Source organism: Chiloscyllium punctatum, chromosome 15 (genome assembly GCF_047496795.1).
Source record: "Chiloscyllium punctatum isolate Juve2018m chromosome 15, sChiPun1.3, whole genome shotgun sequence".
Classification (NCBI taxonomy): domain Eukaryota; kingdom Metazoa; phylum Chordata; class Chondrichthyes; order Orectolobiformes; family Hemiscylliidae; genus Chiloscyllium; species Chiloscyllium punctatum.
Window position 1 is genome coordinate 26056291 of NC_092753.1, and position 22634 is coordinate 26078924.

Below are 22634 nucleotides of genomic sequence, written 5' to 3' on the forward strand. Positions count from 1 at the left end.
TTAGATGGCTGTGTTGCACCTCAGTGATGCCTATAAATAGAGTACAGCCAATATTTGTACCGTGCTGTTCCATTGATGCAGTGGCTCTCAATTATTAACATTGTAGAGATTTCAGGTTATGAGCTGTGTTCATCTCTGCGATGGATGTAGTGGAGCTACTGTTTCCAGTTTGGAATTCATCCTTTACATCAAACTAGTGCACTCTGGTTGCTATGTGATAATCACTACACTTTAAGATGAATGAATATATGAAATAACATGAGTCCTGTAGGAATAATTTTGTGAGGCCACTATTGCATTTGGGAACGTAAGGTAGGTGATATAGACGACCAGTTCAGATACCACAATCAAACTGGCAAGACTTCTCATTGGGTGAGGAACCTATAAGATTATTTCTCAAAAGTGCAATTTGTATAAGTGGATTTTTTCCAGTTGCTTCCAAACAATTTGATGTATTAAGTTATTTTAAGCCTGATGTTAGGGGGCATAGACTAAAGTGAGAGGGGAAAAATTTAAAGGAGATGTACGAGACAAATGTTTTACACAGAGGATATGGATGCCTGGGATGTGCTGTCACAGGAGGTGGTAGAAGCAGATATAATAGCAATATTTAAGCTGCATTTGGACAGACACGTGAAAAGGCAGAGAATAAGGGGGTACGGACTATGTGCAGGCAGTTGAAATTCATTGAGAATGGCATCATGGTTAGTACAATTATGGTGGGCCGAAAGGACTGTTCCTGTGCAGTACTATTCTATGTTCTGTGTTTTATTTCCTTTTTCAACAGGTGATATTTTTAGCTGCAATGCAGTTGATAACCCCAAGCCCCGATCTGAGCTTGCCATGCTTCGGCAGTATGGCCCTGATGTGCCAGAGTCAGTCCTTCAAAAGCTTGTGTCTGCCTTTGGCGAGTTGAGGAATATGGCTGATCAAGGAATAATAACCTACCCTTATTCAACAAGGGAGGTTGTTAACATTGTAAAACATCTCCAGGTATGTGAGCTCAGGTGAATACTAGTTTAACCTTGTGCAGGACCTGTCTGGCTTTAAACATTCTTTCTAATTTAACAAACCAGAAACTTTTCAGACGTCTGAGAGCTTTAGTCATTGTTTTCTAATACTGTTCTTCTACAGTTCTTGGGTCCAAAACTTTAAGCTGGTACTCCAGTACAGTACTGAAGGAGAGCTGCAATGCTATTTTTCAAACTAAATGTTAATCTGAGATGCCAACTTCCTCTCAAATGGATATAAAAGACCTGTGGCTTCATTTCAAAGAAATGCAAGGTTGTGATGCCTCAAATAATTCCTCTTCTGAGTTGAGAAATATCTTCACCAGAGAGTGGTGGAGTCAGCGAAGCATAGAGCATGGAAACAGACCCTTCAGTTCCAACCAGTCGACGCCAACCGGAATAATGTCAACCAGCCCACCTGCCTGTGCTTGGCCAAACATTTCTTATTCATGTGCTTATCTCAGTGTCTTTCAAACATTCTAATTGTATCCACATCTACCACTCCCTCTGGAAGTAGATTCCATACATGACCCACTGTTTGTGTGAAAACAAATCGCCCCTCATGTCTTTTTTAAATCTTTCTCTTCTCACCTTAAGGATATGCCATCTAGTCTTGAAATTCCTCATCCTAGGGAAAAGCCATCTGCCATTCACCGTATCTGTACCCCTCATTATTTTATTTACCTCTCAGGTCACCTCTCAACTTCTTTCACAGGTAAGCCTGTGGAAATCTCAACCACAGAAAGTGGTTGAGGTCAAATTTCAAGAAAGAGTTAAATATAATTCTCAGGGATTATATTTAAAGAGTTCAAAGAGAATGGGAGAAAATGGAAATAGGATACTGAATTGGATGGTCATACTGAGGGGATGAATGGCCTACCTTGCACCAAATTGCTATGTTTCTTTGTTTATAATATTTATCCCTCAATGAGTCTCTCACAATCAAATTGTCTGGTAATTGTATTGCTGTTTGTGGGAATTTGTTGTACATCAATTTGCTGCTGCATTTCCTACATTGCAACAATAACTATAACTGAAATCAGCTACAAAATGTTTTAAGATGGTTGGTGCATGTGAAAATCACTAAATAAATGCAAGGCTTCCCTTCTATGGACTTCCCTTTACTCCCTCTTCCCTCCCTCCTTTAGCTTCTGTCTTTCCCCTCCCCTCATGCACTCCACTCCTCCTTTGTCTCCCCATCTCCACTTTCCCCATTCCTTCCTTTCTCCTCCTCCTTTCTATCCTCTCCCATCCTCTATCCCCTTCCATTTCCTTCCCCTCCCTTCCTGATTTAAAGTACTGTCTTCTTTCCCTCCACAACAATCAATGGTATATATTTTTCCTTTCATCCAGCTGCATGCCAGAATACTCCCAAACATGATTGGCAGGTTTTTGAGCCACACCTACTTTAATTTCAACGTTTTGTTTATTTTAATTGACTTTTGGTTCTTGTTCCTTTGTTGAATGCGTGTTAATATTCTAGGTTTATCTCATCAGTATCAGGCCAAGGGGGTAAGGAGGCTGGAGACTGGGATTAGTTGAGAATCCAGCAAAGGAGGACTAAAAAGACATTAAAGACAGAGAAAATAAATTATGAGGGCAAAGTAGCAAGAAATATGAAAACTGACAAGAAAGGTTTCTATAAATGTATAAAAAGGAAGAGCAAGGTCAAAGCGAATATAGACCCCTTACAAAATGAATTTGGGGAATAAAGAAATGGCAGAGTAGTTAAACAGATATTTTGCATCAGTCTTTACAATGGAAGATACTTTGAACATTCCATTAATACTAAAGAATCTGGGGAAGGAATTAGGTACCATCACCATCATTACAGAAGTCATATTAGACAAACTAATGGGGCTAAAGGCAAAGCAGTTCCCTCCTCCTGATGATCCCAAAAGAGGTAGCTCCAGAGATGGTGGATGTGTTATATGTAAGTTTCCAAAAGTCCTGGGATTCTGCAGAAGTTCCAATGGGTTAGAAAATTGCTAATACAATACCCCATTCACAAAGGGAGTGAAGCAAAAAGCAGCTAACTACAAGCTATTGTTGGAAAAGTATTGATTAGATTAGATTAGATTACTTACAGTGTGGAAACAGGCCCTTCGGCCCAACAAGTCCACACGACCCGCCAAAGCTGAAACCACCCAGGCCCATTCCCCTACACCTAACACTACGGGCAATTTAGCATGGCCAATTCACCTGACCTGCACATTTTTGGACTGTGGGAGGAAACCCGAGCACCCGGAGGAAACCCACGCAGACATGGGGAGAATGTGCAAACTCCACACAGTCAGTCGCCTGAGGCGGGAAATGAACCCAGGTCTCTGGCGCTGTGAGGCAGCAGTGCTAACCACTGTGCCACTGTGCCGTCCAAATTGGAATCAAATATTAAGGATGTTTCTGCAGAACATTTGATATATCATACAAAGAAAGAACAAAGAACCTTACAGCACAGGAACATGTCCTTTGGCCCTCCAAGCCTGCGCTGATCCAGATCCTGTATCTAAACCTGCTGCCTATTTTCTAAGGATCTATATCCCTTTGCTCCCTGCCCATTCATGTGTCTATCTAGATATATCTTAAATGACGCTTTCGTTCCCACCCCTACCACCTCTCCTGGCAGCACATTCCCGGCACCCACCACCCTCTGCACGAAGAACTTTCCACGTATATACACTGAACCCACCCAGGCCCATTCCCCTACACCTAACACTACGGGCAATTTAGTGTGGCCAATTCACCTGACCTGCACATTTTTGGACTGTGGGAGGAAACCCGAGCACCCGGAGGAAACCCACGCAGACATGGGGAGAATGTGCAAACTCCACACAGTCAGTCGCCTGAGGCAGGAAATGAACCCGGGTCTCTGGTGCTGTGAGGCAGCAGTGCTAACCACTGTGCCACCGTGCCGTCCAAATTGGAATCAAATATTAAGGATGTTTCTGCAGAACATTTGATATATTATACAAAGAAAGAACAAAGAACCTTCCCGCACAGGAACATGTCCTTTGGCCCTCCAAGCCTGCGCGGATCCAGATCCTGTATCTAAACCTGCTGTCTATTTTCTAAGGATCTATATCCCTTTGCTCCCTGCCCATTCATGTGTCTGCAGCTGCTCGTTGGATGCTGCCTGAACTGCTGTGCTCTTCCAGCACCGCTAATCCAAACTTGCTAATGAGGCAACCTACACCTTCCTCTAAATCATTTATGTATATCACAAGCACCAGTGGTCCCAGCACAGATCCCTGTGGAACACCACTGGTCACAGTTCTCCATTTTGAGAAGCTCCCTTCCATTATTACCCTCTGTCTCCTGTTGCTCAGCCAGTTCTCTATCCATCTAGCTAGTACACCCTAAACCCCATGTGACTTCACTTTCTTCATCAGCCTGCCATAGGGAATCTTATCAAACACCTTACTGAAATCCATGTATAAGACATCTAAATCCCTTCCCTCATCAATCAACTTTGTCACCTCTTCAAAGAATTCTATTAGCTTTGTGTAAGACATGACCTTCCCTGCACAAAACCTGCTGCCTTTCACTGATAAGCCCATTCTCTTCCAAATGGGTATATATTCTATCCCTTAGTATTTTCTCCAGTAGCTTCCCTACCACTGACATCAGGCTCACAGGTCTGTAATTTCCTGGATTATCCCTGCTACCCTTCTTAAACAAGGGGATAACATTAGCAGTTCTCCAGTCCTCTGGGACCTCCTCAGTGTTCAAGGATGCTGCAAAGATAACTGTTAAAGCCCAGCTGTTTCCTTTTTCGCTTCCCTCAGTAACCTGGGATAGATACCATCTCGACTTGGGGTCTTGTCCACCTTAATGCCTTTTAGAATACACAGCACTTCCTCCCCCCTTATGCCAACTTGACCTAGAGTAATTAAAGATCTGTTCCTAACCTAAACATCCGCCATGTCTCTGACCTCAGTGAATACCGATGCAAAGTACTCATTAAGAATTTCACCCGTTTTCTCTGACTCCATGCATATCTTTCCCCCTTTGTCATTGAGTGGGCCAACTCTTTCTCTAGTTACCTTCTTGCTCCTTATATATGAATAAAAGGCTTTGGGATTTTCCTTAACCCTGCTCGCTAAGGATATCTCATGACCCCTTTCCTCGTTTCTGATTGGTCCTACGTTTGTGATATTCTTCCACAGCTTCGTCTGTCTTCAGTCGCCTAGACCTTATGAATGAATCCTTTTTTCCCTTAGCTTGTCTCTCAATTTCACCTGTCATCCATGGTTCCCTAATCTTGCCATTTCAATCCCCCATTTTCACAGGAACATGTCTCTCCTGCACTCTAATCAACCTCCCTCTAAAAGCCTCCCACATATCAAATGTGGATTTACCTTCAAACAGCTACTCCCAATCTACATTCTTCAACTCCTACCGAACTTTGGTGTAGGTGTTGGCCTTCCCTCAATTTCGCACTCTTCCTTTCGGACCACTCTTGTCTTTCTCCATAAGTATTCTAAAACTTAAGGAATTGTGATCACTATTCCCAAAGGAAACCTCTACTGAAACTTTAATCACCTGGCTGGGCTCATTCAACACCAGGTCCAGTATGGCCCCTTCCCGAGTTGGACTATTTACATACTGCTCTAGAAAACCTTCCTGGATGGTCCTTACAAATTCTGCTCCTTATAGACCTTTAACACTATGTGAATCCCAATCAAAGTTGGGAAAATTAAAATCTCCTATCACCACCACCCTGTTGCTACTACATCTTTCCATGATCTCTCTCGCATTCACTTTTGGGAGACCTGTAATACAATCCCAACATTGTTACCGTACCCTTCCTATTTCTGAGCTCTGCCCATATTGTCTCACTGCTTGAGCAGTGCTGTAATCAAGCAGAGTCAACATGGCTCATGAAAGAGAAACCGGGTCTAACTAATTTATTTGAGTTTTTTGAGGAAGTCTCAACCAAAGAGGAACCAGTCGATGTATTGTATTTGGGCCTACTTAGGACAGAACCCTTAAAAACGTTAACATACAGTGGGATCTAGGTGTATATGTCTGCAGTTCCCTGAAAGTGACAATAGAAGACAAGATGTTGGTCAAGAAGATGTATGGCATGCTTGCCTTCATTGGTTGGAACATAGAGTATAAAAATTGGTAAGTCTTGTTGCAGCTATGTGGAACTTTAGTTAGGCCACATTTGGAGTATTGTGAACAGTTCTAGTCACTACACTACCAGAAGGATGGGAAGGATTTGGAGAGAGTACAGAACTGGCTTGTTGGGATGTTTCCTGGTCTAGAGGGTATTAGTTATAAGAGATTTGACAAACTTGGTTTGTTTTCACTTGAATGTCAGAAGCTGAGGGGTGACCTGTAAAAGTTTGCGAAACTATGAAAGGTGTGGATAGAATGGACAGTCAGAGTCTTTTTACCAGGGTAGAAATTACTAAGGGATATAGGATTTAAAGTAAAAAGATCTAAGTGTACAGGAAATGTGAGAGGCAAGTTTTTACACGAGATAATAAATGCCTGGAATCCACTGAGAGAAAGTGAGAGAAGCAGATACAATAGCAGCATTTAAGAGGCATCTTGGCAGATATGAGGTTAGAGGGATGCAGACCACATAGAGCCCAAATGTTTTTAGTTTAGTAAGGCATCATGTGTTGGCACAGGCTTGCTGATAAAAGAGCCTGTACCTGTACTGTACTGTCTTTGTTCCAGAAGGCATTAATCAAAGTACATCACAAAGGGTTAATTAATAAAAGAGCCCATGATAATCGAGGTAGTATATTGGCATGGATTGAGAATTGGTTCATAGGTAGGAAACAGTGAGTGGGGTACGGGTTTATTTTTCACTTTGACAAATCATGACCAGTGAGGTTTTCACAGGGATCATTGTTCGGTCTGCAACTTTTCAGTATTTGGTTGAAAAAAGCGAATGGACTGTAGCCAAATTTGTAGACAGCACAAAAATAGCTGGAAAGAGAGAATGGGTGCTAACAGTTTAGAGAGATTTTGATGGGTTAAGTAAGTGGGCAAAAAGTTGACAAATGGAGTACAATGTGGAAAAATGTGACGTTGTTCATTTTGGAACAGACAATAAAAGGAAAGAATATTATTTAGATGCATAAAAACTACAGAAAGATGTAGCACAAAGAGACTGGGGGGTACCTGTGCAAAAAATATAGAAAGCTAGCACCTGGGTACAGCAGGTAATCAGGAACAATTATGGAATGTTGGCCCTTACGTCAAGGGTTAAGGGAGAAAGGGCAGCAAAGTGGATATGAGGAACATTGGATCAGCCATGATTCTTTAGTTTTATACAATTCACTGAGCCAGCTTTTAAGTACAAGCAGGTATTCATGTTTATCAACATTTACCCCATCTGCTGTCTCAACAATTCCTCCTTCACTGTGGCTTTGACACCAATTCTTCCTTGGTGAAAGAATTCATTAGCTATTGAGTCATAGATGTTTACAGCATCGACACAGTCTCTTCAGTCCACCTTGTTCATGCTGCTCAGTTTTCACAATTAATCTGTCTGGGAAGTTGTTGTCATAGGTGACTTCAACTTCCCGAATATTGATTGGAACTTCCTTAGTGCAAATAGTTTGAATGGACCAGACCTTTTCAGGTGTGCCCAGGAAGGATTCTTAACTCAGTATGTAGATAGGCTGTCTTGAAGTGAGGCCATATTGGATTTGGTGCTTGGCATCGAACCAGATCACGTGTCAGACCTCTTGGTAGAACAGCATTTCGGAGATAGTGATCACAACTCCCTGATCTTTACTACAGTCATGGAGAGAGGTAGGAGCAGATGGTACGGGAAAGTATTTAATTGAGGGAGGGGGAATTACAATGCTATTAGGCAGGAACTGTAGAGCATAAATTGGGAGCAGATATTCTCAGGGAAATGCATGACAGAAATGTGGAGGTTGTATAGGGAGCACTTGCTGACAGTGCTCGGTAGGTTTGTCCCACTGAGGCAAGGAAGGGATGGTACGGTGAAGGAATCTTGGATGACAAGAGATGTGGAAAATCTGGTCAAGAGGAAGAAGGAAGCTTACTTAAGGTTGAGAAAGCAAGGATCAGACAGGGCTCTGATGGTTTCAAGGCAGCCAGGAAGGAACTGAAGGATGGACTTAGAGCTAGAAGGGGGCATTAAAAAAACCTTGGGAGGTAGGATTAAGGAAAACCTCGATGTGTTCTACACTTATGTGAGGAACAAGAGGATGGCCAGAGTGAGGATAGGGCCGATCAGGTATAGTGGAGGGAATTTGTGCCTGGAGTCAGAGGAGGTAGGGGACGTCCTTAATGAATACTTTTCTTCAGTGTTCACCAATGTCGTTTGTGAGGACAGTGTGAAACAGGCTGATATGCTCAAACAGACTAGCGTGAAGAATGAGGATGTGCTGGATATTTTGAAAAACATGAGAATAAATGAGTCCGCAGGGCCAGACGGGATATACCCACAGTTACTATGGGAAGCAAGGGAAGAGATTCCTGCACATTTGAGAATGATCTTTACGTCCTCACTGTCCACTGGACTAGTTCCAGATGATTGGAGGGTGGCAAATATTCAAGAAATGGAATAAGGATAACCCAGGGGATTTCAGACCAGTCAGTCTTACGTCTGTGGTGGGAAAGTTATTGGAAAGGATTCTGAGAGATAGAATTTATGATTATTTGGAAAAGCATAGCTTGATCGGAGATAGTCAGCACGGCTGACAGCAGGTCATGCCTCACAAACCTTATTAAATTCTTTGAGCATATGACAAAACACATTGATGAAGGTGGATTTTAGCAAGGTGTTTGATAAGGTAAGCTCAATCAGAAAGTAAGGAGGCAAGAGTTACAGAGCAATTTAGTTGTCTGGATAGAGAATTGGCTAGCCCATAGAAAACAGAGGGTGGTCGTTGATGAAAAGTATTCAGCCTGGAGCTCAGTGACCGCTGGTGTTCTGCAGGAATCTGCTTTTGGACCTGTGCTCTTTGTAATTTTTATTAATGACTTGGATGAGGAAGCGAAAGGGTGGGTTAGTGAGTTTGCCAATGACACTAAGGTTGGTGGCTTTGTGGACAGTATGGAGGGCTATTATCGGTTGCAAAGGGACATTGACAGGATGCAGAGCTGGGCTGAGGAGTGGCAGATAAAGCCCAATCTGGAAAAGTGTGAAGTGATTCATTTTGGAAGGTCTAATTTAATACAAACTACGGGGTTAAAGGCAAAATTCTTGGCATTGTGGAGGAACAGAGGGATGTTGGGGTCTATGTCTATCGATCCCTCAAAATTGCCACCCAAGTTGATAGAGTTGTTAAGAAGGCTTATGGTGTGCTGGCTTTCATGAGCAGGGGGATTGAGTCTAAGAGCTGCAAGGTTATGCTGCAGCTCTATAAAGCCCTGGATAGACTACACTTGGAATATTGTGTTCTGTTTTGGTCACCTCATTATAGGAAGGAAGTGGAAGCTTTCGAGAGGGTGCAGAGAAGATTTACCAAGATGCTGCCTGGATTAGAGGGCCTGTCTTATGAAGAAAGGTTGAGGAAGCTAGGGTTTTTCTCATTGGAATGAAGAAAGATGAGAGGCATAAGTAGAGTGGATAACCAGAGACTTTTTTCCCAGGTTTATCATGAAGGGACATAATTTTAAGGTGATTGGAGGAAGGTTTGGGGAGATGTCAGAGGTAGGTTCTTTACACAGAGAATGGTGGGTGCATGGACTGCACTGCCAGAGTGTTAGGAGAGTCAGAGACATCAGGGACATTTAAGAGACTCTTGGATAGGCACATGGATGATCGTAAAATGAAGGGTATGTAAGTTATCTTAGAGTAGGATAAGAGGTTGGCACAACACTGAGGGCCAAAGGATGTATCTGTACTGTGCTGTACTGTTCTATGTTCTAATCTGGTCCCATTTGCCTGCATACGGTCCATATCTCATCATGTATCCAATTCGTACACCTGTCCAAATGTTTTTTAAATGACAAGATTGTACTCTCTTCCACAACTACCTCTGGTAGCCTGATCCAGACACTCACCACCCTCTGTATGAAAAAGATTGCTCCTCTGGCTCCTTTTGTATCTCCCCTCTCTCACCGTAAGCCTCTGCTGTCCGTTTTTGACTCCCTTACCATGGGAAAAGCTGTTGGCTATCTACTTTATCTATGCCTCTCATGATTTTATAAACCTCTATGAGGTCACCCTTCAGTCTCCTATGCTGCAGGGAAAAAAGTACCAGCTCACCCAGCCTCTCCTTATATCTCAAACTTCCAATCCAGGTAGCATCTCCAGCAAAACTTTTCTGCACTCTTCCTAGTTTAACTTAATTTCCATCTTCAACCATACCTTCTGCCTCTATGGATAAATTCCCTTTTGACTTCTGATGGACCCCAGTTCTCTGCTGACCTTCGTTTAATTATTTATGTTTCTGTCAAAGATTTTGGATTCCCTTTTCTGCTCGCTACCAATATTATCTCATATTGTCTCTTTGCCTCTCCAATATTTTCTCCATTTCCCATCTGAACTTATGAAATGCAGCTTGCTTCTTGGTTGTATTATCCCTGATTTCTGTCATAAACACCCTTTTCCTGAATCATCTTACTCTTTCTTCCTATTGTGTTATCCAGGAAATTCTGGTTTTGTTTATTCCACCTTTCCTCCTTCTGGAATCGTATCTTGGCTGAACCCGAACCATCTTCTCTTTAAAGGCAGTTCCGTAATAGTTTTTTCCCCATAATCTTTGATTCCAATTTCCCAATTTCACCCCATTAAAAATTGACCCTCCGAAAATAAATTATTTTATTTTCTGGATTGGTCATTATCCTTATCCATAGAATGGTATGGTGATCACTGTCCCCTAAATGTCCCCCTGCAGACACTTAATCCACTTGAGCAACCTTATTCCACAGAAGTAGATCCACCAATGCCTCCTTTCTCATTGGGAAAGAAGCACTCCTGTAGAAAACTGTCCTGAACACATTTCAGAAATTCCCTCCCCAGCCCTTTGCATCTTTTCCACAATTTGTATGAGTCTACATTCAGATAATTAAAGTCAACATGTTGGCAAATATCAAAATCTTTGCATCTTTTTGTAATTTCCTTGCAAATGTGTTCTTCTGTAACATCCTGTCCTCCGTTTGGTATCTGTGGAATGCACCCAGAAATGCACTTGCCCTTTTTCTTAGCTCCCCTTAAGTAGATTCTGCCATTAATCCCTCTGAAAAATCCATTCTCTCTGGCACTTTATTATGCTCCTTAATCAATACTGCCATCACTCCTACTATATCTTCCTGTAATCATTATACACTGTACTTGAATATTTTTTGAGCCAGGTCTTTATTATTGCTGGAACATCGTATCACCTGCAGCTCGCCAGTCTTACTTATTACCCTCTGTGTGTATGGGGAAATATATCAGCCACGATTGTATGGCGGAGCATACTCAGTGGGTAGAATGGCCTAATTCTGTTCCTATGTCTTCTGATCTAATATGTTCGTATGCATGCACTGTAAACCTGATTAGATTAGATTACTTTACAGTGTGGAAACAGGCCCTTCGGCCCAACAAGTCCACACCGACCCGCCGAAGCGCAACCCCTTACATTTACCCCTTACCTAACACTACGGCTAATTCACCTGACCTGCACATCTTTGGACTGTGGGAGGAAACCGGAGCACCCGGAGGAAACCCACGTAGACACGGGGAGAACGTGCAAACTCCACACAGTCAGTCGCCTGCGGCGGGAATTGAACCCGGGTCTCTGGTGCTGTGAGGCAGCAGTGCTAACCACTGTGCCACCGTGCCGCCCACCTGATTGCATTCCCTCTTAGTCTGACCCTACATAGTTCCTTATGTAATATCTTTAATGCTTTTTGTCTCTTGTAGTTCTTGAGAAGAAAGCTGAAGTTTTTCTGTACTTTCTGCAGCTGAGTGTAAAAACACTTCAAGGCAACAACAATCATAATATGATAGAATTTTATATCCAGTTTGAAAGGGAAAAGAGTGAGTCTGAGACTAGTATTTTAAACTTTAAAAGGGAGACTGAGGGCATGAAAGCTCTGTTGGTGATGTGACCTAAAATATTAGACGAGGTCATAGAGTCAGAGTGTCCTAGAGTCATCATGTCCTACAGCACAGAGACAGTTCCTTTGGCCAAAGTGGTCCATGCCGACCAAATTGTCCACCCAAGCTAACCCCATTTCCCTACACTTGACCCATATCTTTCTAATCGTTTCTTATCATTGTATTTGACCAAATGCCTTTTAAATGTTAACGTGCCCACCTCAACCACTTCTGCTGGTAGCTCATTCCATGCGGGTACCACACTCTGTGTAAAAGAAAAACGTTGCCCGTCAGGTTCCCTTTTATTCTTTCCCCTCTCACCTTAAACTGATGCCCTCTAGTCCTTGAATCCCGAACCTTGGGGAAAAAGACTAAATGCATTTACCCTATCCATGCCTCTCATAATCTTAGACACTTCTGTGAGGTCCCCCCTCACTCTCCTACGCACTAAAGAAAATGATCCTAGCTTCTCCAACCTCTCCCTATAACTCAGACCATTAAGTCCAATCAACATCCTTATAAGTTTCTTCTGCACTCTTTCCAGTTTAGTAACATCCTTCCTATAATGAGGTGACTACAACTAAATATAATACTCCCAGTGTGGCCTCACCAATGTCCTGTCTAACTGCAACATAATTTCTCAACTTCTTTACTCAGTGCCTTGACTGATGAAGGCGAGTGGGCCAAAAACCTGCTTCACTGCCCTATTTACCTGTGACTCCACTTTCAGAGAACCTGAACTCCAAGATCCCGCTATTCCACTACACTCCTTCAGGCTTTACCATTCAACTTGAAACTCCTACCTTGGTTTGACTTTTCAAAACGCAAGACCTCACACCTCACACCTATCTGTATGAATCTCCATTTGCCATTTCTCAGCTTAGTTCCCCAGCTGATCAAGGTCCTGTTGCAATTTCTGAAACCTTCCTCACTGTCCATGATATTTTAGTGTCGTCAGCAACCCTCCTAATCATGCTTTGTACATTCTTATCCAAATCATTGATATAAATAACAAACAGTAATGGGCACAGTACCAACCCCTGAGGTGTTCACTAGTCCACTCCGACAAGCATCCTTCCACTATTACCCTCTGCTTCCTACCATCAAGCCAATTTTGTATCCAATTTGCCGCTCCCTCTGGATTCCATGCAATCTAACCTTCCAGAGCAGCCTACCATCTTATCAGAGGTCTTACAGAAATCCATACAGACCATGTCTATTGTCGTGCCCTCTTTAACCTTCCTGGTCACTTCATCAAAGAATTCCCACTCACAAAGCTCCTTGACTACTCCTAATCAAGACTAATGATTTTTCAATATTTTTAGTTGTGGACTGAAATGGGAAAGTAACTGTTTTAAAACTCTATGATATTAGAGAACTACTACACTGTTTAAAAGCAAAGTACCTGGCCCCCACTCTACATGATATTTACACTGCTGATTGTTCAAACAGGTGTGGCAACCTACTTTTCAAGAAACTGGGGAGTTGGGGAACTGTGTGTTAATGGAGATTTGGCTGACAATAAATCGCTGATTGGTCTGTGGACCAGTAACTATTTTTTACCAATGAAGGAGGCTTCATGCCTATCAACAGTTATGTAATTGACTCCCAGGTGGCTGAACAGCAAGATGTGTGAATATTTGAGTTGAAAACATTGAACACCTTGTTTTGAAACAATGACCCCTAGTTTTAGTTTCATCCACAAGAGCAAACAGTTTCAAGCATTAGACGTTAGACATTACACATAGCTCACTGCCAGCAACCTGATACTGGGCCTCAGCATTTAAGTTGTGAGGATATGTTGTGTAAATTTGTCCTGTAGTTCCTGGAGTTTATAATATTGTGGAGTGAGTGAGCTGATTGTGTTTCAGAATTTTGAAAACGTTTGATAGATCAAATTGAAAGAAGGTACTATTTCCTGTGTTGGAGTCCAAAACAAGGGATCATAATCTTAACGTAAGAACTTGGCCATTTAGAATAGAAATCAGGAAGCACTTTTTCATATAAAGGGCAGTGAAATTTTTGAACTTGGTGTCCTGAAAGGCCATAGATGGCAATTTAATTGGAACTTTTAAATCTCAGACTGAGAAATTGGTTGGCAAGGATAAGGATTTGATAAGGATCAACAGTTTGAATAGCCTAAGAGGCTTGAGGGGTAGGGTGGAAAATTCCGACACTTACATTGCTAAATGCTTGAAGAAAATCAATTCCTTTTGGAAAACGAGATGAGTATGGATTCCTTAAATTTGCTGTCAGTCATCATTCCATTCTCCTCTGCTCTGCGCCCAAGAAATCTGAGAGGAAACTTGTCCTTTTTCAACCTCTCTGAAGTCATTGAGTTTCTACATAGTGCGACTATAATGACTCCCAAAAAGCACCTTCCAAACTTCGACAATCTGGAAGGTCAGGGATGGTTGATACATAGAAATGCCACAATTTGCAAGATCCCCTCCAAACCACATATCAACCTGACTTGAAAATATGTTGTTGTTCCTCAGTGTTGCTGGGGCAACATCCTGGAACTCCCTCCTTAACTGCATTGTGGTCTACCTATACCTCATGGACGTTCAGTTCAAGACGTTCAGTCATTGCCATCTTCTTCAAGTCAATTAGAGATGAGTAATAAATGCTGACCAAGCCAGTAACATCCACACCCTATGAATGAATAAAAACTACACTTTTAGTATGAAAGCATAAATTATAGCCTTAAAAGGAGCCGTTACGATCGACGACTAAAAGAATGGTAGTTGTAGATTTTATGGAGTCTTATTTGACCTCTAATGGTCTACTTCAGTACAATCCATGGGTCAGTCACCTTTAATCAGAAGGCTTTGGGTTGAAGTGTGAGCTATGAGAATGTCACGTAGGCTGATATTTCGGTGCAGCACTGAGAAAGTCATACAGCCATACAGCACAGAAATAGATCCTTCAGTCCAACCAGTCCATGCTGAATATAATCCCAAACTAAACTAGTCCCACCTGTCTGACGTTGGCCCATATCCCTACAAATGTTTCCTATTTGACTACTTCTGCAAATGTCTTTTAAATGTTGTAATTATACCCACATCCACCAATTCCTCAGGAAGGTCATTGCTCATATGAAGCACCCTCTATATAGAGTCCTACAGCACAGAGACTGGCCCTTTGGCCCAAACTGGTCCATGCCAACCAAAGTCTCCGTCCATACTAACCCCATTTCCCTGTACTTGGTCATATCCTTCTAAACTTCTCCTATCCATGTATTTGTCCAAATGCTTTTTAAATGTTGTTAATGTACCCGTCTCAATCACTTCCGCTGGCAGCTCATTCCATATGTGTGCCACTCTCTGTGTAACAAAGTTGCCCCTCAGGTTCCCTTTTAGTCTTTCCCTTCCAACCTTAAACGGATGCCCTATAGCAAAACACATTTCCTCTCAACTTTTTAAATACTCTTTCTTCTCATCTTAGAAACATGCCCCAAGTCTTGAAATCCCCCATCCTATGGAAAAGACAACCACCATGAACTCCATTTTTACCTTTTATTATTTTTTAAACTTCTATCAGGTGGCTTCTCAACCTCCTATGCTCCAGTGAAAGAAGTTCTAACTTTTTCAGCCTTTCTTTATAACGTAAGCCTTCCATATCCAGCAACATCCTGGTAGATCTCTTCTGAACTCTCTCTCGCTTAATAATTATTTGCAGGAGCCAGTGTTTGAATTAAAAATCACACCACACCAAAGGGTGGTTCAGTGGTTAGCACTGCTGCCTCACAGCAGCAGAGACCCAGGTTCAATTCCAACCTCTGGCAACTGTCTGTGTGGACTTTGCATGTTCTCCCGGTATCTGCATGGGCTTCATCTGGGTGCTCTGGCTTTCTCCCACAGTCCAAAGATATGTGCAGGTCAGGTGAATTGGCAATGCTAAAATTGCCCGTAGTGTTGGGTGCATTAGTCAGAGGGAAATGGGTCTGGGTGGGTTACTCTTTGGAGGGTCTCTGTGGACTTGTTGGGCTGAAGGGCCTGTTTCCACACTGTAGGGAATGTTATCTAATCTGAACCAGGTTACAGTCCAACAGGTTTGTATGGAAGCACTAGCTTTCGAAGTGTTGCTCCTTCATCAACTACCTGAAAAAGAAGCAGCACTTAGAAAGCTAGTGCTTACAAATAAACCTGTTGGACTATAACCTGGTGTTGTGTGATTTTTAGCTTAATAATATCCTTCCTATAACTGGACACAGTATTCCAGAAGAGGCCTCACCAATGTTCTGGACAATCTCAACATGACTTCCCAACTCAAAGGATTGAGCAATAAGGCAAGCGTGCCAAATGCCTTTTTAACCGCCCTGTGGTCTATATATGACACAAACTTCAAAGAATTATGTACCTACACCCCAAAGTCCCTCTGTTCAACAACACTACCCAAGGCCCTATCTTTGTTTCTTGAACAAAAAATGCAATACCTTGCATTTATCCAGATTGAACTCAACCTGCTATTTTTCAGCCCATTCAACCATTTGATCAAGATCCCTTTGTAATATTAGAAAACTCTCTGCAATGCCACTAAATTTGGTGTAATCTGCAAATTTACTAACCATGTCGTCTATATTCTCATCCAAATCCTTCATATAAATGACAAACAAAAGAGGACCCAGAAACAATCCCTATGAAACACCACTGGTCACAGGCCTCCAGCCTGAAAAGCAACCTTCCACTATTACTCCCTGTCTCCGGCCGTTAAGCCAATTATGTATCCAATTAGCAAGCTCACTCTGAATCCCATGTGACCTAACTTCTTACTAATTAGTCGACCATGTGGAACCTTATCAAAGGTTTTACTAAAATCTGGGTAAACAATGTCTCTGTCAATCTTTTTGGTAACTTCCTCAAAAAAATGCAATCAAGTTTGTGACTCTCAATTTTCCTTGCACAAAACCATGTTGACTATCCCTAATCAATTTTAGCCCCTCTAACTGTCCATAAATCCTAAATCGCCTCCAACAATTTACCCACAGTGCAAGTCAGACTCACAGGTCAAAGAGTTAGAAGTACTGTCTTTTGGATGTGATTTTCACCGTTGCAGGTGGCTTTCGACATGCCTTTTCATTATTTGCTGCAGAGCAGTCAATTTTCTTGATGTCACATTCTGCATTAATCCTCCTTGAAGAAAAAACTTTTTTTGTTGGGAGTTGGTGTTTAATTTATAATGGTTCTGCAGAGGCTGTGAGATTTAAATAGTCTGTGTAGATATTTAAATGTGACACAGTATTTTAATTTGTCTCATTATTGTGTTTTAAGACGATGCAACCTCCCTCTGAAAGATTGGTCGTAACTCCTAAATTTTTGTCACTCACTAAGATATTTTGCTTTACTCTACTACTGTAAAGCATCTCTAACATCATAAAATGTCTCAAGCTGCTTTATAAATAAAGTGTAACGTCAGGTATCTATCAGCTGATACTATCCTTGCAATTTCAACTGAAGGGTTTCAACTGCTAACAGAAGCAAACCCTGCTGACAAGCACTCTGCATGTGAGGTTCTTTGGTAACTTTAAGTCCAGACATAATGTTTTATCCTTGTTGGAGATAGTCATAGTGATGCTGGAGTGCATATTTTGTTAAAATCCTCACGAAGAACGAACTTACACTCATGCAGCATTTTCATATACTGTCAAGACATCCCCAGGATCTTGCTAATGAAACAAAAAGACCAATGACTTTTAAATGCCACCACTGGCACTAAGTGGTCAGCAAGGAAATGAGCTGTCATAACACGATTTTAACAAGCAGAACCGAATGTGTTGGTGGTACTGATGGAGAGAGGCATGATATTGGAGGAAACTTCACATGATGTCATTGGATCTTTTGTTTGAGCACAAAAGGGCAGACAGACTCAGATTTAATGTCTTATCAAAAAACAGCCCCTCTGACAATGCAGGACTCCCTGAACATGGCACTGATGTGGCAACCTGGAATACATACTTGAATCCTGGCATGGAGTCTGAGATGCATGACCTTCACATTCGGAAGTATGTGCTACCAACAAACAAAGCTCGTTCTGTTGCATCTGGTTGAATATCATTGTTGTTGGCATATGCTTCATCAAATATGTTGGCCCATAAATTACTGCAGTGGCACATTGTATGATGAATGAATGAGGTTTGAACCGTTTCTCTCTGCTTTCAGAGTGAACTATATTTGCATTACAAATTGCTGGAAATGCAAACAAATATAGTGCAACATATCAATGCCTCGTTAATGTTTACCTGATAATCATCTTAACCAAAAAATAGCGATGTCAAAATAATGGATTAGAATCCAATTAGAAATGGTAAGGTAAATAAAAAGGGCATCCTAAACAAGTAGGTAAAGAGTGAGTGTGGAAGAAGACTGAATAAAGAGTAAGAAAATATTTACTGAAAAATCCAAGTGGGAAGAGGAGGACATTGTAGTTCAGTTGAGTTTGGAATTGTAGTGTTGGTTCTTCATGAGTTAATGAATGAATAGCAGGTTAGGTATCTGACAGGTTTAAAAAATATTGCTCAGAATTGCTGTCCAAAGATATTTTATCTCCACTCTGTCTCAACAGAGTCCATATTGGCAGATTAATCTGGTTTATACTAAGCACTAATGTTGTAACAGGTAAATGCTTCTAATTTTAATCACAAAGTTGATTGTTTTTGCTAAAAGTCAATGGGTCATTAATTAAAAGGCATATCTAATTTCCAGAAATAATACATGACTGTTTCTTGGGAAAATTACGGTGTCAAAGGTCATGGCACTCATAGTTTTCCAGAATGAACACATTATTTGGAAAATTTACAAGGTTTTATTTTTGTGCTACATTTCTCTCCAGAAATTCCCCACGGAGGGACTCGCAAATGTAGTTCGGAATGTGTTTGATTTTGATTCCTACAACGGCGAAATGCGTGAAATCCTGATCAACACCCTGCACAAGCATGGGATACCAATAGGAGCCAAACCTACTAATGTGCAGCTGGCCAAGGAGTAAGCTCAGTATATTAACTTTTCAATGAACTGAAAACACCACATTCTCACTGTACTTACTGCACGCTGCTAATCCATTGCCAATGATTGAGGATTAAAGATTAAAATAATCTTAGGTCATGCAGAGTGTTAAGTAAACAATTTAATTTGGGCATATTGAAAACCATCTATAATAAAGAAAAATATTTGTTTCTTCACTGGGCTTGTGTGTCTGTCCTTGTCTCAAAAACTATTAAGCTATTACACGTTGCAATTCTTGGACATTTTTTCTATCATCTCATATACCCCCAAAAAAAGAGCAATCATGACATTTTTAACATGAAGAGCTATTTGGAGCATAAAATGTAATTAGCATTTTTCATTCTCATTTGGAAATTCGCAATGAAGGGTTAACTATCTTGCCAGTGAAAATGTTTCTTATAAACCTCTATCTGAATGTCTTAAATAAGTGATCCAGAGTCTTGGTTAAATTTCACTCAAGAGTGTAGGTTGTATCAATGCTACTGTTAAACTGAGAAGAAACAAGTATTTTTCTTGAAATAGATGACAGAGAATTGTGGTAATTATCCTTTGGGTGAAATTTACTGCTGGATATTTTCCTGTTGCTACCAAACATCGAGGATTTCCATTGAGCCTATGTTTGGGTTCAATTGGTGATATATAACCTGCTTTCTTTGTGTCGATGAGCTCTATACGCTGATAATTCAATGGTGCATCTAATATGCTGTTTCATGGCATTGCTGACTGCAGACACCAGAGATCTATGATGTGGCCACTGTGCTGGTTGTAGCCTAGTGTGGGACCAAGTTCAAACTGTTTTGGAGCTTTTGTGAAAACCGTCAACATGGTTACATGAGTGGGAGGATGAAGTAATCATAGTTAAGGGAGGTGACAGCCTTGTGGTATTATCACTGGACCGTTAACCTAGAAGCCCAAGTAATGTTCTGGGAACCCAGGTTCATATCCCATCATGGCAGATGATGGAATCTGGATGAATCTATTGTCAGAAAAGCTCATCTGGTTCACTCACATCCTTTAGGGAAGGAACTGCCATCCTTACCTAGTCTGGCCTACATGTGACTCCAGACCACAACAATGTGATTGACTCTCAACTGCTCTCTGAGCAATTAGAGAGGGGCAATAAATGCGGGCCTGGCCCTCAACCCATGAATATTTTTGTTTAAAAAGTGCTATAGATCCTACAATGAGTGTTTTTGAGCAGTTTCCCCTTTTTAGTAGCTGACTAATTTTTTTTAATGTTAATTAGACTGGACTTCATTTCTTTCCTTGATCATGCATTTTGTAAGCCCAAAGTCCCCCACTGTCACCATTGCCAAACCTCTACCCTAACCCCTTAAAATGTGTTGGTGACATGCTATGCACACCCATTCTTTATTTATTAGCAACCGACGCAAGAAGCCTGGCATCAGGGCTTTTTACTGATTTTGTCCTGGGATGTGGGCATCAAAGGAATGGGCAATACATGGTAGTGTAGCCAAATGAGAAGGTAGTGGTGAGCTACCTTAAACTGCTGCAGTCCAGATGGTATAGGGGTATCCACCGCACTGTTACAGATGGCATTCCAGGGTTCGGACCCAGTTACAGTAAAGGAATAACATATTTCCAAACCAAGATGCAAGGTGACTTGGAAGGGAACCTGAAGGTGATGGTATTTCTCCTTCATGTAACTTTCCCCTGAATACATCCTTACTAACCATTTCAAATATTCCATTCTGTTATATTATGATACCCAAGACTTATTTATCTTCCGATGTAGTCGTTGCTCTCCCTCAAGCATTTTCGCTCACATGTAGCTGGTTGAACTAAATACAGTCATATCTGATATAATGCAACAATTCGGTTATCGTGCGATCCCGCATTATAAGAAATCCCGCAATAGCCGTGCCATTTAAAATAATCGGGATGGAATCTTGTTATAATCGCTACATGTAAGGAAACTTTGCATTCCACAAATAATTTCCTCAATGACATTAGAACCAATTCAAATTGGAAAAGTGCATTATCGCAGAACTGACCATATTGTTAAGTTGATTAAATTTCACTCATATAGAATCTTCCATCTTCTTAAGATATCTCAAAATGCTTTGGATTCAGGTTATAAGTTTGCTCATTGAACTGGAAGATTTATTCTCAGATGTCTCGTCACCATGCTGAGTAGCATCATCAGTGAGCCTCTGGTGAAGCACTGGTGTTCTGTCCTGCTTTCTATTTGTATGTCTTGGTCTGTTGAGGTCGGCGAGATCACTTCCAGTTCTTTGTCTGAGGACAGCGTAAACAAAGACATGCACAGGAATTTCCAGAGGCCTGACATTCAAACCAGAACTCCATCAACAAACACATCGATTTGGTCCCCATTTACCAACCTCTCAGAAAAAGAAGCAGAAGTGATCTCACCCACCACAACAAACCAAGACTCATAAATAGAAAGTGGGACAGAACGCCAGCACTTCAACAGAGACTCACTGATGATGTTACTTAGCATGGTGATGAAACGTCTGAAAACAAATCTTCCAGCTCTGTGAGCAAACTTACAACCTGAACCACAAATCTTCCGAAAGTTGTGATGAGAGACTGTATAAACAATCAGGAGACTTCCCTTCAGAGAGCACGCGAGGATCTTTTTCAACTCCTTGAGAAGACCGACCTTTTTTTTTATTCCTGTTCAGATAATACATCAGCACAATGTACTTTTACTGCATCCTGTAGCAAAAGTAGGAATTTAAATCAACTTGACCTGTTCTGCACAGCAGAGGTGGAATGATGTTAACTGTGGATGGCTGTTTGGCTGCAATTCCAATATTCTGTCTGCACTTAATAAACCCATCATGGAAATGAGTGATGTGAAAAGCAAGAGAATTACCCTGCCAGAGTTAAACCACTTTCAACAAGATCTATAGCCACAGTGGGACATAGTATTAGTGCGCAGCTTGAGAGTGCCTCTTGAAAGTAGCTTTGTGCTGTAATTGGTCTGTCAAGTGTTTGCAGTCTGGCTAAGCTAGTTGACCTCTGCTCTAACTGCTAGTTTGAATGCACATGTACTTTGGGAAGATTGCCCAGTGCGCTTTCAAATGAAACGATGTGTTATTTCTAAACAAAGCTGAAGCCAGTTCAACTGCACGCATCAAAGTTCTGTTTTCATTTGAGGTTCTGGGGGAGGCGAAGTGTATTTTTCAGCTTGTATAAGTAATGTTTTGAAGAACGTGATGGTGAACCTTTTAAAAATGTACACGTTCTAAAAGAGCAGCAGAGGAACGTAAAAAGGCCATTGAGCCACCGTCCCATTTAATATTATCATGGCTGATCAAATTTTCAGTGCTTTTGACCCACATTAACTCTATATCTTTACACCATTGGTAATCAAAAACTTAACAGGGCTTAAAGCAAAACTGTTGAGTTTAGTCGTCCTATGTGAATATCTGTGGGGTGGAGGGGAGAAGGTGATAGGAGGCAGGACCATTGAATATTTATCAGGTTAGGTAGATAGATTCTTGTTAGTTGGGGATCCAGAGCTATCAGATGTACATGGGACTGTAGAATTAGAAACGCAAAGAGATCAGCAATTAATCTTATTGTGTGGCAGAGAAGGCTTGA

At 41.4% G+C, this 22634-nt stretch overlaps 1 protein-coding gene across 3 annotated transcripts in view; it reads left to right on the forward strand.

The window, feature by feature from the left end:
* vwa8 (von Willebrand factor A domain containing 8) overlaps positions 1 to 22634 on the forward strand; it is a 353830-nt gene that overhangs the window by 199836 nt on the left and 131360 nt on the right. For all 3 annotated transcript variants that reach the window (XM_072584806.1, XM_072584805.1, XM_072584804.1), the window contains 2 exons: positions 788 to 993; positions 18871 to 19022. In XM_072584806.1, coding sequence (XP_072440907.1) covers positions 788 to 993; positions 18871 to 19022 — 358 coding nt within the window. The remainder of the gene's footprint in view (positions 1 to 787; positions 994 to 18870; positions 19023 to 22634) is intronic.